At 41.6% G+C, this 16405-nt stretch overlaps 1 protein-coding gene across 4 annotated transcripts in view; it reads right to left on the bottom strand.

Annotated features, from left to right (window-relative positions):
- Nucleotides 1-16405, bottom strand: part of SRGAP2 (SLIT-ROBO Rho GTPase activating protein 2) — a 231310-nt gene that overhangs the window by 69454 nt on the left and 145451 nt on the right. For all 4 annotated transcript variants that reach the window (XM_081026382.1, XM_081026383.1, XM_081026384.1 and 1 more), the window contains exon 5: nucleotides 4001-4063. In XM_081026382.1, coding sequence (XP_080882508.1) covers nucleotides 4001-4063 — 63 coding nt within the window. The remainder of the gene's footprint in view (nucleotides 1-4000; nucleotides 4064-16405) is intronic.

The following is a 16405-nucleotide window of genomic DNA, read 5'->3' as shown; positions in this document are numbered from 1 at the left end:
CAGGTACCTAAGATTATCAGACTTTTAAGGAAAATATCTAACATGAAAGACCAAGGACCAAACAAGCAATTTAGGGGAAACTGAAAGTATACAGAAAGAAAATTTCAAAAACAATCCATCAGTAATATCTCTAGAGAGATCAATGAGAAATGAGAAGGCATGCATCATGAGATGAGAACAGGATACAACAAAAAAAGGAACATTTAGAGAACAATAAACAAGCTCTTGGCAATTAAGATTCAATGCAAGAATCTCTCCAGGGAGCCTGACTTCATGGCTCTTCTCTGTGCAGACATGTATTTTACTTGCTGCTTTATTTTTCTGTATCTGCTATTAAAAACTAAATGCCTTGCGTTCAGGGACATCTCTTATTTGTCCTTGTATCCCTAGTACCTAGTGCTGGAGACACAGGTAAGCAGAGCTGGGGGATTATTAACTGACATTGTTGCAAGACAGCAGGTGCTAAATACCAGTCTGAGGTGGCTCTGCCAGCACACAGCTACACCAAGTCCAGGGGACTATATTCAGGGGGAGTACAGAAGCATAAAACCTTGGAGGCACCAACGGCCCCCGTGCTCCAACACCTTTTCTTTCTTTCTCAATTCTAGGGCTTCCTTGACTCTTCTTACTCAGCCAATCCATGGTGCTTCAATGCCATCACATACAAGCCTTCCTGGTGTGTGTGTGCGTGTAGGGGGCTTGCCTGGATTTTCCAGATAACAGTCTCTGAGTACAACTGAGGCAGCGAATTCCACAGTTCCTTGGGAAGTAGTGTGACACAACTTCAAAGACATTCCTGGATCATCAGTTGTAAAATAAAAACCACTTAAGCCATGGCCTACTGCTCGTTATGGGGCAAAAAAACACATGGAGGAGACAGCACACTGGGATTGTTCTCTGAGTAGCAGCTGTGGGAAGCGGCCCCTGGCACAGAAGCCAAGTCAGGGAAATCAAAGTCCCTTCAGACAGCAAAGAGGAAGGCAGAGGGGTAGCTGGCCACTTATGGTGGATTCTGGGCCTCTTACCCAAAGGCATCTGCATTTGGGAACACCTGGGCACTGCCATTGGATCATCATGGTTCAAAGGCACTTACATGATCAACCCTTGGGTAATCCATCTCCCAAAAAGAAGTATTCATGGCCATTAGGGGCACATGCAAGGGAAGAAGAGCACTGAATGTGGTGGGCTCCTTATAACCTTGATTTCCCTTATCCCAGGGCCCAAAATCACTTTTGTTGCCTACAGAGTCACTGAAATGAGACACCTGCATGCCTTCCTGAAGAGCAAGTAAGGGGAAAGGTCCTTATAAGAAGCCCTCCCTTGGTACAGGGAGGGAGAGAGGGAGAGATTATGTAGCAAGTCGCTTCCCAAAGCCAGCATACAATGGTCCGAAAATCCTACTTGGTGAAACCACTGTCCCATGTAGGGTGACCAATGAGCCTGGTTTACCCAGGGCTTTCCTGGGTCAACACTGAAATTCTCATGTCCCAGGTAGCCCTTCAGTCCTAGGCAAACCAAGTAGTTGGTCACCCTAATGCCATGGTGCTTTATTTAGAGCAGTCCTATGCTTTTCTCACCCTCCAGAAGAAATAACCCACAATTCTATTCTCTGAACTTTCTAATGGCTTATAGAATCTGCAAACTCATTTGACCCTTAATTGTAGTCTGATATTTCAGGAAGTATGATTCATCCAGTGCCCCCACTCCCCAGGATATGGAGATACCAGTACACGGAGAGTGTGGAGACCTGGGTCACGGAGGTTAGACGCAACCCCCAAGATCACACAGCTAGTGGTGGACCCAGTAGAGTCTGGGGTGCAGAATCCAGGAGACCTAGTTACTACATCAGAGTTTTGCAATCTTGGTACTATTGACATTTTAGGCTAGATAATTCTTTGTTGGGGGTTGGGGAGCCTGCCATGTGTATTTCAGGATTTTAGTCGCATTCTGATCTCTAGCACTCCCACCACAATTGTGACAACCAAAAATGTCTGCAGACATTGTCTAATGTCCCCTTTGGGGAAAAAGTCACCCTGCTTGAGAATCACTGTAGCAGAGAATCATTGTCTTCTCTGGAACTTTCCAGTGTCCTCTCTCCTTTTTCTTCCCCATTGTCTAATAGGAAAATATCAAATTTTATTTTGGCCTTGGACAGATCATGAGTGTGTGGCAATTCATCCGATGGCAGGGATACGACGCTCAGCCAATTCTCAGTTTGCACACCAGGGGGAAGATTTTGTGATCTGCGCTGAATGTGGTCTAACGTACAGTAAAGCACTGGCCGTGGGTGGATTGCCTAAAGACTGCTGTGTGAGGTACCAGCCAGCTCAGCCCTCCTCAGACCAGAGCAGCAAGTGCCACTCTACAAATTATACCCTTTCACTTATTATTATTATTTTAAATTATTAGCATTGTTAGGAGATCGAGGACTCTGAGTAACACTAACAGATCCCTAGACACTGTTCTTCCTCTGCTGCTTTGGGTCCCACTGCAAAATTGGGTCGCTGGATTTGAGTTAGTTTGGGGTTTTCTGGTTATCCAACCTACTCCTCCCCAACAACAGCAAATAGCAGAGAGCCAAGATGCTTGCAGGAAAATAAAAGGATTCATGTAATGACTACATGTATCATTGTCTATCTTAGTGAATTCTTTGCAGGAGAGAGGAGTAATAATAGCTCTTCTTAGTACCTAGAAGATGCTCTAAAAATCAAGAACACAAGTAAAACATTAAAAAGGGGGTTCAGGAAACTCATCCAGTCTGAAAATGGTCCACACCAACATGCTTCTATTTTTAAAAAGCCTTAACTTCATTTGAAAGAAATGAAAACTTGGGAGCGAAACCAAAGGGTACTCTCTATCTACTTGGCTGCAGAGCAGAAGAGTCATAGAGTAGAAATTCCAAACAAATTGCGCGTCACTGGAGACAAGTCTGATGACTCCTCTACCCTATTTACTTGCTTAACAGTTGCCATGACAAAATGGCCACACCTAGACTTTTGGATCAAGAACATGGAATTCTCTGATCTCAAATGCCTGTGATGCATGTTACCAGTGCCTGTCTTCCCATGAATTAAAAAACAAGAAAAAAGAAAAAACAATGCAGTGAATAAGCAAGTGACATCTGATTTCAACACAGGAAATCAATTTCACCTCTGAAATTGATAAGGAGCAACCCTGAAGAATGACACAAAGGCCTGACCCAGCTGGAGAAGGGGCCCTGGAAGGCTTTAGCTGCACAATTAAATATTCCCTGTATAGCGTCAGGAATTTCTTTGGTGTGCGTGTGTGTTTTAATTATACTTAAGGAAGCATGGCTGGGGGAAGCATCACCACCACCACCTCCCAGTGCATGAAGAAACACTCATCAGCCACAGGCATCACATGCTGGAAGCACCAGTCATTTCAGATCAGACTGTGTCTTTTTCTCCAAGTCTGAAGCCTGCCTCTTTGCTGAGCTTTGGCCTCTAAAAACCGCAGGGGATTGATACAAAGCTCTCTCTGACTGGACCGGTCCCTCATATTACGGGCACTTAGGACTCTGTGCTTCCCTCTAAGACACCTGCTTTAGTCTCAAACAGGTAGATCAATCCGAGAACTGATGCAAAACCTTGAACCACAAATCCTTTCCAACACGCACAGATTAACGGGACAAGGCAGGCTTTGTTCCTTGCCATTAGCTTCGGGATCCCTGGTTTGCTAATGGGGGTCAGTTGTGCTGGCGACCTAGGCCTTGCATGGTCTCTAGCAATTATGCCCCAAATGAAGCTAGACTTAGCTGGCACAGCTGAGAAGGGATCTTTTTGTGAGAAAGTGGTTTTTTTGGCTCGTTCAGGTTTGAAAATAAGAGCATGAAAGAAGAGATGGGTGGAGACACCCCAATGGGGACCATGCACTGTCCTCAACCTCAGCTCAGTTCTGTTGCTGACGTGACTATAGCGGCCAGCTGCCAAATGCTGCTTCCCACTGCTTGTTAAAGAGCCAGGCAACCCATCTGATTTACCGAGTAGAGTTCATTCAGGACCTTCATCAAATCATCTTGGAGCTGCTGGCCGACTTCTTTACTCTGCAAAGAAAGAGGAATGAAGGTTAATTGGGAAACAGAAGGAGGGAGGAGGTGGGCAACAAAGGCAAGAGCAGCACTGGCTTTACAAATAACACAGACTCAATTAAGGCCCATTATTTAATCCAGCAAATCAGATAACCACTCCGATCAGACCCAATTATGGTCAGATTACTCAAAGGTTTTAATAAAATGAAATGTGCCCCTGCTATAGTGAAGCAATGGCAATCGTGTAGAGGGAAAATGGGTTGTAGCCTTTGATTTTTCAATTGGTCTCCAAAGAGCAGGCCTGAAAACCACATCCTATTAGCAACTGTTGTTAGGTGGAACAAGCTTTCTAGGAGACACCGAGTCGAGCATTCCTGAGAATTGTTCAGGAAAGTGAGATGAGAAAGAGGATGAGACAGGAAGAAGTATATAAACATGCGAGGACTTCTAAGTATCTAACTAAATAGGAACCTCCAAGCAGGAAGGAATTAGACCTCTTACTTGCTTTATCTCTACCCCAAACTCCCAGGACAGTGGTACCTCAATAATGACTGGTTGCGACATTAGCTAATGATACTTGATTCTGATAATATATGTTAAGGGGTCTCCAACTGGTTAATCCCAAGAGGTGGTGGCTCTCAGGTTCTTTGTTGCTGCCACCCAGGGCTGGCATCTAACTACACAGAGAATAGTAGAAATAGAAAAGAATAAGGAACCAGGAAGGAAGAGCCACACCTATATACTGAGTGTTTTATGCCAAGCCCAAGAGAGCAGGGGATAATAACTGATTGGCATCACTGGGTCATCGAGAGGGGAAGCCCTTGTTTTATCTTCTGCCAGCTCCTTCTAGTTCTTTTCTACTAAAAATCAGATACCAACTATGCTTCTACCAGAAAGTATAACACTAACCCTGGCTAGCTCAGCTCCCAGGCAAATAACGGAAGAGGTCTTATAGGTCAGACACATAATCACTTAAGATCTTGCTATTTTTCAAGATGTATGACTTTAAAAATATAGATTTTTTTCTGACTACAAAGGGAATGTTTATTGTAACAAATAAAAAAACTGCAGAAAATGTCAAAAAACAGTAACTTGTAATTCCTACCATTAAGAAATCACCACTCTAGACTTTGTTATATATTTTTCTAATCTTCTATGATTTCTATGACACTGAGATTACATCATACATGCTGTAAATTTACTTAAACGTATGTTGTGAACTTTTCCCTACATATTATTCTTCTATAACATTACAGTAGACTATATTGACGTAGCTCCTATTCTTGGACGTTTGGTTTGTTTGCAAGTTTTTATGATAAAACATGCTGTATTACTTTGTACATAACTTATACACACACCTTTCGTTATTTTCTCCTAGAAGTAACACTGCTGAGTCGAAGGCTACTCATTTATACCATTAAATTGCCCTTGAGAAAAACTGTACCAATTTAAAATATCACCAGAAACATGTAAGAATGCTGTTTCACTTTTTTTTGTCTTGACAATTTGATATGGTATCCTATTATAATTTGCAGTCCTTTGCTTCTAGTGAGCCTGAACTTTTTTTTACATGTTTATTTGTCATTTTCATTTGTGTTTTACTTTGCCATTTTTCTAATAAGGAATTAATTATGGAATATAACGTGTGATCTTTGTTGTGAGTCGACATGAATTCTTACATCTGGTAGCATGGAAAGGGGTGGAAGGAGCTCTGAATTAGCAATCAGAGGAGTCTCCTAATCCCAGCTCCTCCACCATTATCAAGGATATAACTTTGGAGAAGTTGGTTAATCTCTCTGGACCTGTGTTGTCTTTTCCATAAAATGAAAGCCTTTGGCTTAAACAGTCCTAAGGTCTTTTCCAACCTCTGCCATTCTATGATTCCTCATGATCTTTTGCTTGGCTTCTTGAATCTGTTAGATTTCAACACCAGATACTTCAGTGTATGGCTGGTTAGCTTCACTCTGTAGAGTAGAAGATAATGAGCAAGTTCTTCTCAGGAATCGAGATGCTCTACAAAATGGATGGTTTCAGGGGCATCTCACCAGCCTTAAATTTACCATTCCCAATGTCTCTCATCCAATAACCTCAACCACTGGAAGAAGCCACATGAGGGAATGCCTTCCATCTAGGAACTCACATACCAGCCTCTCCTCATCATGAGCACAGCTGAGCTCCACTGAAGCAACAGAGGTCCAAGGAGGTGAAGTGAGGCGAAATGACTCACAAACCAGCCTCAGAGTCAGCAACAAGGGCAGGAAGTGACCACGAATATCACTTCCAAGAGCCCTGCCCTCCTGCCTCCGTGCCAACTCCTCCTGCCAGCCTCCCACCCTCCCTTACCACCTCCTTATGTTTAAATGGCCGAGGTTACAGGAGAAAACTCCCGGTCCTCTATCCTGTTGCTTACCCACGACTTAAATAACTTAGCCCCCAGAGGAGGGGGAGAGGGGAGGAAGAGAAATAACATAACCAATAAAACAGCATTTAAGCCCAGGCAGATGTTTCCTTTCATGTACTACTGATTAGTCCGCGACTCAACTATTATCCCTGTTTATTTGAACAGGCTGCTGAAGTGATCCTGACTTCAGGCTCCCCTCTGGCTGAGGGCTGGGGACACACGTGTAGCTAGCCCAGTTAAAGTGTCTGATAAAGCCCCCAGCAATCAGGAGCGATTCTGACGCAAGAAAGGCAGGAAGTAACCAGCCAGTGCCGCTCTCTTCACAGATGATAAAAGGCCACCCCTTCTCTGTTTTCAGAAACCTTAACTGTGTGCCTTAGCGGCCCCAGTATCCCAAGAAAGGCTTCTGTGCTGGCGGCTCTGGAGGGACTGTCAGGGTTGAGGAGCTACAAGGGGACCCCACCCAAAGACAAGGGGGACATTTATTCCTGGGAACAACAAAACCTGGTGAGGCCAAGTACATGAAAATGAAGACTGAGGAGCCTTTCCATTCCCTATAAAGAAAAGCAAGGAGTTTCTAGGCAGAGAAGAAAAAGAGAATTTATAGAGCAGTCTTTGTGTGCTATCACACAGCCTTCATCTCTTTTCTTTATAATTTCTTGGAAGAGAATGAGTCATCTAAACATTGCAGGAAACCAAATAGAAGTCAAGGGAAAAAATGACTTTGGGCAAAGTTTTTCTCTTAAATGTTTGCATAGTAATCTTTGCATGGGGGGAAAAAAAAAGACGCCTAAATTTAGAAAAGAGATGTGACACAGTTAACAATGCTGGTTCTATGGGACAGGAAATGTAATGGTGTGCTCAGGCGGGGATCTTTTATTCTGAAACTCACCACAACCGGTTGGCCAGAGTGTGTTGTTGGTGGTGGTGGTGTGTGTGGGGGAACCCTGCCAGCTGCTGGGGCGAGGCTGATCGGAAGGGAGTGAAATTGCAACAGCTCCTGCCAGCTGTGCACTTACAAAATGGGTAGGGAATCCTCCTTTTCCAACAGATAACAGTGTCGAAAACCGAACCAAAATGCACAGCCTCATTTCCACAAAGCCTCCTCACTCACCGAAGGACATAGCAGCAGAAATGGGAGGAAATATGAGGCTACATGGTCTGGGCTACCAGGACTCTAGGGTGGTCACTTATCTTGGATCAATACATTTCCTGAGCGTGGATGGGTTTACCTACCAGCATTTCCCAAAGAACACTGATTAGGAAAGCGTTTTAAAAGCAGTCCTCATCATGAAGATACTACAAAGCTGCATTATTTGACAGGCACAAAATTATCCCCTATTTGTATGGGGAAAAAAAATTGAGCAAGGCATGTCTCTGCCATGTGGTAAGAGCTAATTTGAGCCCTGTCCCAAGGCTGGGCGTATCAGCAGGTACAAACAGGAGGGTCATTTAGTTCTCTGCTGATTAGCTTGTGTCAGCAATTTTCCAAAAAGAATTATTAAGAGTATAGATCTCCCTCCACCGGTGCTAACATCCCGTCCCCGTCCCAAAGATACTTCTGAGACCAACTGTTAAAAAAAATTTTTAAATTGGATTTATAGTTATAGATTTCAGAGGAAAGGGACATGAACCCTATACGAAGCTCTGGCAGTAGAAGCGCCACCAGATGTAGGGTGACAGTTTCAAGGAAACTCACTCACCACTTCAAAGAGGCCAAATTTCATGAGATGGAGATTTGCCTGAGATGCTTTTGGTGGGGAGGACAGGACTGAAAGGAGTGGTTGTTTGGCACCAGGGCCAGTGCCAGGTGATGATGGGTTCTGTGGCCTCTCCCCAAAGCAACTCAGGCTATCAAACCAGGGGCGCCGTATGAAGGCTGTGGAGTGCAGGGGAAGTGATCCTGGAGGTCGGGGCCCAGGAACGACTTCCAGATTTCCCCTTGGCCACACTACGTGTGTATTTGCAGGGGGACTCTCTATGCAGCCTTCACTCACTGATGAAGATACCACAGGATGGCTCTAGGAAAGCTGTGCTCCCGTTATGACCTTACACTCTGGGGAGCCCATGGTAGTACCGCGTTTCCCCGAAAATAAGCCCTAGCTGGATCATCAGCTCTAATGCATCTTTTAGAGCAAAAATTATATTAAAATATATTAAAATAAGACTGGGTCTTATATAATACAAGACCGGGTCTATAATATAATAGCCGGTATAATACAGTACAATGTAATATAATACCAAGTCTTATATTAATTTTTGCTCCAAAACATGCATTAGAGCTGATGGTCCAGCTAGGTCTTATTTTCGGTGAAACACGGTATAATATACAAACATACAAAACTGCAAATCTTTTTTAGAAAGGTAGGCCAGAAGCTGCCACAAGAGGGACACCTGAAGTGTTTTTATCTTCTAATAATAAGGTAGAGCAGGATTTCAAAAAATATATTTTGAAAATTGAAATCCAGTATAATGTGTGTGTTTATAATAGTACTTATTATGTGCAGTGCACTCTGATATTTCCTGTTCCTTTCTATTCTATTTTTTTTATGTTAGTCATAACTCACCAATTTCACTTTACAACTCCTTCATGAGTCATTATACACAGGTTTTAAAAGACTGGGTACACGATAATTGTGGAATCAATAAAGAAAATAGTGGTTAAAGACTGGAGCCCACCAACCAAGACAGGTGCTAAATAACTGGCCCTCTCAAGGTGGCTGATGGGATGCTTTGAAGCAGGTTTAATGACTAGATCTTGGCAAGGGGGAAAGGCTGGATTTTAAGGAGTGAGCAATAAAAAGTTCATTGGCAAATATTTATAGAACATCTATTATGTGTCAAGCACTTGTGGTTTGACTGGGAATATAGCAGTACACAAAACAGACAGTTTACAAGTTTGTAATCTGAGAAAGATGGGCATTAATCTGATGTCTGAGCCTGTCAGAATCCAACTCTTCCAATTTCATAGGCATTACTAAAAATGGAATTTCTTAAGTTAGTTTTCTTGTTCAAAATCAACTTTTTTCTATCTTAGCCAAGAATTTTCCACACTTTATCCTAACTCCAGAGCAAGTTAGATGTTGAATCTAGCTTACCAGAAACAGAAATTTGATTTCAAAAAATCTAGCTATTATAATAGCAAATCTTTTTTTCCTTTGAATTTGCCTTTCTAAGTTACTAACAGGTATTTCAGGTTCTAACGATACTGCTTCACTGTGACTCCCAAAGCAGCCACATTTCCATTTTAAAGAATGACTTGAGCTGGTCAGCCTCATACAAACTAATCTCACCTGTAGCTCCTTCACGCATAAGTGAATTGATGTAGTTCAACTCTTCCTGTAACAAGTCATATTTGAAAGAAAATGCCAGAAACCTGACACAGTCTAAGACCCAATACCTGTCTCGGAATTTGCCTTTGGAAATACAAGTGATTTCTCAATTAGATGCCTATTTAATTATCTGAAGAACTTAGTCTAAAAAAACAATCCTAAAGCTACTAAGACATGAAACCATCTAAAACTAGTGAAAGAGATCTTTCTGTCTTCCATGGTGCCCGGCCAACTGCTCTGTACACAGTAGCCATGAAATAAGTTGTTGAATCAATCAGATCAAATTTTAGTTTAGACTTAAACACTAAGCTTTTGCATAACAACAAGACAATATAGTTGTCTTATAGATTATTAAAAGTGGAAACTCTATGAGAAGTTATCCACATGAACTCCCTCAGGTTATATTTCACAGATAAGTCCCAAAACTTGCAGTGACTTTCCAGGGTCACACAGCTATTCAGTATCCTGTCGAGGACCACATGCAGTATTAGAAGAGGGTGAAACAGGCAGGCTCTGGAACAGGATTTGTATCCCGGTTCCACTCTCTAGTCGTATGACCTTGGGTAAATGATTTAACCACTCTACGCCTCAGCTTCTACCCCTGTAAAATTGGACAATAGTAAGATAATCTGTGTAAAGTGCGTAAAACAGAATCTAGCACCCAGTATGCTCAATAAATGTTAACTATTATTTATATTAGAATCCAGCCCTCTCCAACCCACGTGAATGCTCTTTCCACCACACTGTGCTGAATGCTCATACACCCTCAAATCATGTGCGTGATCATGGTAAGTGGAATTGGGATGGTTCAAAGTCAGAACTGCAGCTAACTCCCTCGATGGGGGGCTCAATCAACCCTCAGAGAAGAAGAATCTTTGATTTTCCTTCTGCCTGTCATTGCACAATCTATTCTCCCCAGTTTTAGTTAGAATCAAAGTAACATTGAGTCTGTAAGAAATATGCAGTTTCCCTGAGGGGGAAAAAAAGCAATAAAAAAGCAGGTATTTAGCAGAAAGGAGGAATTTGAGGAGAGGGAGTGTTGTAGAAGGAAACTAAGGAAGATAGAATGACTTTCTGTCCCTCCAATACATTAAACAGAAAACATCCTTCTCAGCTGCACAACTGGGGCTTGGTTTTGGTTCAACTGGGTTCATAAATTGGAAGTCCAAAGGTAGGTGCTTCCTCCAGCCTAGGTCAGTGAAGACAAAGACTACCCATTACCAAGTTCTGGTTTAATAAAAACCAGGAGCTTTCTCCTCTAGGGCACTTGTTTCAGAAAGCCATTTCCTTAGCAGAGGTTCTGGAATGATGGGTAGTGAGATTTGATGACCCACTGTAATGCTAGTGGCCCTGGGAGAAAATCCATGCTTTGGCATGAGGGTGAACTCCATGGATTCAGCTCCTACCTTCTGTGGACGTTCCCTATGCTCTGTTACAACTGACCAGAGCCTCTTGTCATGGAAACACATAAATCAGACAAGAGTGAGTCCCACTGGACTGGGGCGGGGTGAGGCTGAAGGCCCTCTGCTCTCCCAAACCTCAGATGGCACAGTCTGAAACACAGGCCTATACCAGTATGAATGTTCCTCCATGGTTGTTTCAATCTCTTGGAATGGCCTGTTCCAACACTAAGAAAACAAGCTGAAAGCAACATCCCTTAAAAGTAGAGACAATCAAGTCTGAGACTTCATTTCTTAAATCACTACTGTGATCCCATTCTTGGCAAATTTCCATCTTTAACTCTTTCAGATAATGATTTCAGTGGGAGTGTAATAATGTGTTCAGGCCCAGGTCTCTAGTACCGAAGCATTTCTTTGTTTTGGACATTTTATTATTTCATTACTTTTATTTTTCAATTACAGTTGACATTCAATATTATTTTATATTAGTTTCAGCTGTACAGCATAGTGGTTAGACAGTTATATAATTTATGAAGTGATCCCCCTGAATAATCTAGTCCCCACCTGGCACTACACATAGTTATTATAGTATTATTGACTATATTTCCTCTGCTGTACTTCACATCCCCATGACTATTTCGTAACTACGAATTTGTACTTCGTAATCCTTTCACCTTTTTCACCCCGCCTCCCCCTCCCATCAGGTAACCATCAATGAACGATATATGTCGATAAGGAGGTTAGTATCCAAAATTTTTAAAGAACTCATACAACTCAACACCAAAAAACAAACAAAACAATTAAAAAATGGGCAGAGGACCCGAATAAACATTTCTCCAAAGAGGACATGCAGATGGCCAACAGACATTTGAAAAGATGCTCAGCATCACTTATCATCAGAGAAATGCAAATTAAAACCACAATGAGATAGCACCTCACCCCGGTCAGAATGGCCATCATCAGTAAGTCAACAAAAAACAAATCATTTCTTGGTCATGTTGAAGATGAGTGATCACCTCATCTCCCAGGCAGGAGACTAAAGGTACAGAAATTGTGTCTAGGTGACTGTGGCACCTTTGGGTAGACTGGGATGCAGGGGACAAAAGACACAAAGACAAACTAGCAACATGAGAGCACAAATCTCTCAGCAGATATAAAATGAACTCTGGAGGAAATTCAATGGCTTGAAACTGGGCAAGAAGAAAAAAAGAGAAAAGAGCCAGAATGATAAGGTGTTTATAAGCATATGACTTCCTACAATAAGGAATTCCCGAAGCTGGTGGATGAGAAGAATATCCAAGCGGCTGCTAGGTGGCCGGGAAGAGACTGGAAGAACAGGAGTTAAAAGAGCTCTTCTGAAAGTTGGCAGAACACAGAGAGGAGTCTGGCCTGGTAGGAAGTTAAACAGGCAGCAGCACCGGTACCGGAAATGCCTGGGGCACTGGGAAAATCGCTGATTAAATACTTTAAGAAAGAGGAACCCAACAGCAAAGGCAATTCATTGAGGGATCTGGGTAGTTTTAGTACTTTTGGAGTTGTCTTTGCAATCCCACCGTCAAGAAAGAAAAAAGGCTCCAGAAGGTTCAGTTATGGAGAGAACGTGTTCTTGATACTCTACGAGCTAGAGTTGGACCCAAAAGGAGCCTAAAGCCCACTTGGGGAGACGGGGCAGAGTTCTTTACTGACAGAGGATTAGAATGCACTCCTTTGGGGTGGAGATCTGAGTCAGGACAACTTTGTGCAGTGGCAGTGATGGTCTGCGGCCGGCTGTGCTTGTGCACACTGTGTCCACATGTCCAGCTACTCCCATCGGTCATGGTCCACAGACATTTAAAAAAAACCTATATCCTTGGAGGAGGGCACCTTCTGTCTTGCCAGTACTTCATCCCCAATGAAAAAATCATTGAATTGTGAGAAAATGTTCAGAGGTTAGGACAGGCAATTTCCAATCTCCCGCTGATTTCTCACCTACGTGCTTCAATTTTTCCTCTTTAATTCAGGCTTTATAAATGTTCCAGTCATCCTTGAAGAGAACCTGTATCTGGCTGCAGTTGTTAGGCACACTGCCCATTTATTTAGGCAAACTGATTTTTTTGTCTAGTTGTTTAATACACTAAAACAGGTATATTAAATCTCCCACTGGGGTTGATGATTGTCTATTTCTCCTTTTGATTTTGCCTATTTTCGATTTATACATTTTAAGGTTCTGTTATTAAGTATATACATCTTCCTGGTAACTTGAATCTTTAATTATTAATAAATGATCCTCTTTAGCTCTAATAATACTTTTTGTATTTAAATCTACTTGGTCTGATTTTATCAGAGCTTTTTCTATCATTTTGCTTTAAATCTTTCTACATCCTTATATGTGAGGTGTTTCTCTTCCCTTATAAGCAATATATACTTCAGTTTTGTTTACTTAAAATCTGTCTGACAACCTGTTTTTCAGTTTCAATTTACACTTATTATCATTACTGATAAACTTAGATTGAAATCCACCCACTGGCTGTAAACTATTTGTTTTACCTGTCTCTACGGTCCCTTTTCCTCACATCTTTTACCTTTTTTTATTCCATTTAAAAGAAATTCAGGTGCCAGCCCGGTGGCTCAGGCGATTGGAGCTCCATGCTCCTAACGCCAAAGGCTGCTGGTTTAATTCCCACATGGGCCAGTGGGCTCTCAACCACAAGGTTGCCGGTTCAATTCCTCGAGTCCCACAAGGGATGGTGGGCTCCGCCCCCTGCAACTAAGATTGAACACGGCCCCTTGAGCTGAGCTGCCGCTGAGCTCCCGGATGACTCAGTTGGTTGGAGCACCAGCTCTACCACAAGGTTGCCAGTTCATCTCAACTCCTGCAAAGAATGGTGGGCTGCGCCCCCTGCAACTAACAACGGCAACTGGATCTGGAGCTGAACTGCACCCTTCACAACTAAGATTGAAAGGACAACAACTTGACTTGGAAAAAATCCTGGAAGTACACACTGTTCCCCAATAAAGTCCTGTTCCACTTCCCCAATAAAATCTTTTTTAAAAAAAATCAGTGGAAGTAACTCTTTTTCGGTATATTCTATGTGTTTTGACAAATGCAGAGTGTGCACTCACCACCAAAATTAAGACACAGAACACTTCCGATATCCATTCAAAAAAATGTCTCATGCTGCCCCTTTGTAGTCAAATTCTCCTCCACCCTTAACTGCTGGAAGCCATTGCAGTGTTCCAAATCCCTACAGTTTTGCCTTTACCAGAAGCTTCCTTACCTTCTTTTGGGCTATTTTTTATTGACTGAGTTTCTCCCTCTCTTAGATTGATAGATATACTATTTCTCTAGTGGTAACCTTAAATTACAGCATATATCCTTGACTTGCCAAAGTCTAATATAAATTAATACTTTTACCACTTCCTGGATAATATCCTTAAACCTATTTCCCCCACACCCCCCAACTAGATATACATTTTATTGTTGCCATTTGCATTAATTTTACATATGTTTAACCCCCCAGATTGTTATTATTTTTTAAGTCAGTATTCCTTTAGATGTACACTCATATACACGATTTGTTTCTCTTCATTCTTTCCTGCATCTCCAAGCTTTAATCTGGGTTCATTTTCTTTCCGCCTAAAGAATATCATTTAGTATTTCTTTTAGTGCAAATCCTGCTAGTGATAAATTCTTTTAGATTTTTCTTATCTGAAAAGGTCTAGTTCACCTTCATTTTTGAAGGATATTTCTTTCAACATTTCATTCCATTATCTCTCATCTTCTATTGTTTCTGTTGAGAAGTCAGCTGTCAACCTTTCAGTTGCTCCTTTGAAGGTAATACAATAGAACTCCTTTACTGTAGTTTTGCTTGCCGTGGGGTAACTGAAACCATGGTCCAAAATATTAAATGGAAAGTTCCAGAAGTAAACAATGTAGAAGTTTTGAATTGCATACTGTTCTTAGTGTGATGAAATCTCCCACTGTCCTGCTCCATCCTGCCTGAGACGTGAATCATCCTTTTGTCCAGCGTGTCCACACAGTACACACTACTTGCCCATTGGTCACTTAGTAGCTATCTCGGTTATTGGATCAACTATCATGGTATTGCAGTGCCTGTGTTCAAATAACTCCGATTTTACTTAATAATGTCTCATTCACCTCACTTCATCTCATCACATGGGCATTTTATCCTGTCACATTATCACAAGAAGCAGGGTGAACACAGTACAGTAAGCTATTTGGGGGGAGAGAGACCACATTTGCACAACTTTTATTACAGTATAGTGTTATGATTGTTCTATTTTATTACTGCTGTTTTTAATCTCTTAGTGTGCCTAATTTATAAATTAAACTTTATCATAGGTATGTATGTATAGGAACCCCACCACCACCCCCAGTATATATAGGGTTCAGTATTATCCATAGTTTCAGGCATCTACTAGAGGTCTTACACTGCATCCCCCAAGGATAAGAGGAGGACCACTGTATGACTTTCTCCCTGCCCCTCCCCGGCTGTTTAAAAGATTTCTCTCTAGCACCTATAAGGTGATTTAAATCACCTTAAATCATCTCTGTCATGATTTTTAGCAATTTAGCAATAATGTGCCTGCATGCAATTTTCTTTGAATTTATTCTACTTGGGGTTCATAATGCTTTTTTAATTTGTGACTTGATGTCTTATTTCGGGACAATTCACACCCAGTATCTCTTCAAACACTGTTTCTACCCTGTTTTCTTCTTCTGGGACTTCAAATGTATGTTAGGCCCATTCAACATATCCCACAAGTGTTCTATGCTCTTTTTTGGCATTTTCCATTCTTTAAGCTCTCCAAGCTTCAATATATAATTTTTTTCTGACCTATTTTTCAGTTCATTAATTCTTTATTCAGCTTTGTCTAATCTGCTGTTTAATCCACATATTGAGCTCTTTATTTTAGTTATTGTATTTTTCAGTACTAAAATTCCTGTTTAATTCTTCCTTTTCTTATATTGAGATAAAAATCCACATACCATACAATTCACCAGTTTAAAGTGAACAATTCAGTGGTTTCAATATATTTACAAATTTGTACATCACTACTATCTAATTTATCACTCCCAAAAGAAACCTCATTCCTGTTAGTAGTCACTCCAACCCTCTCCCTTCTCCCTTCCTGGCAACCACTGATCTTTTCCTGTCTCTATGGATTTGTTCATCTGGATTTTTCCTATAAATGGAATCATACAATCTGTGGCCATTTGTGT

Source organism: Rhinolophus hipposideros (genome assembly GCF_964194185.1).
Source record: "Rhinolophus hipposideros genome assembly, chromosome: 19".
In the NCBI taxonomy this organism is placed as follows: Eukaryota; Metazoa; Chordata; class Mammalia; order Chiroptera; family Rhinolophidae; genus Rhinolophus; species Rhinolophus hipposideros.
This window is presented reverse-complemented; position numbering and strand designations above follow the sequence as displayed.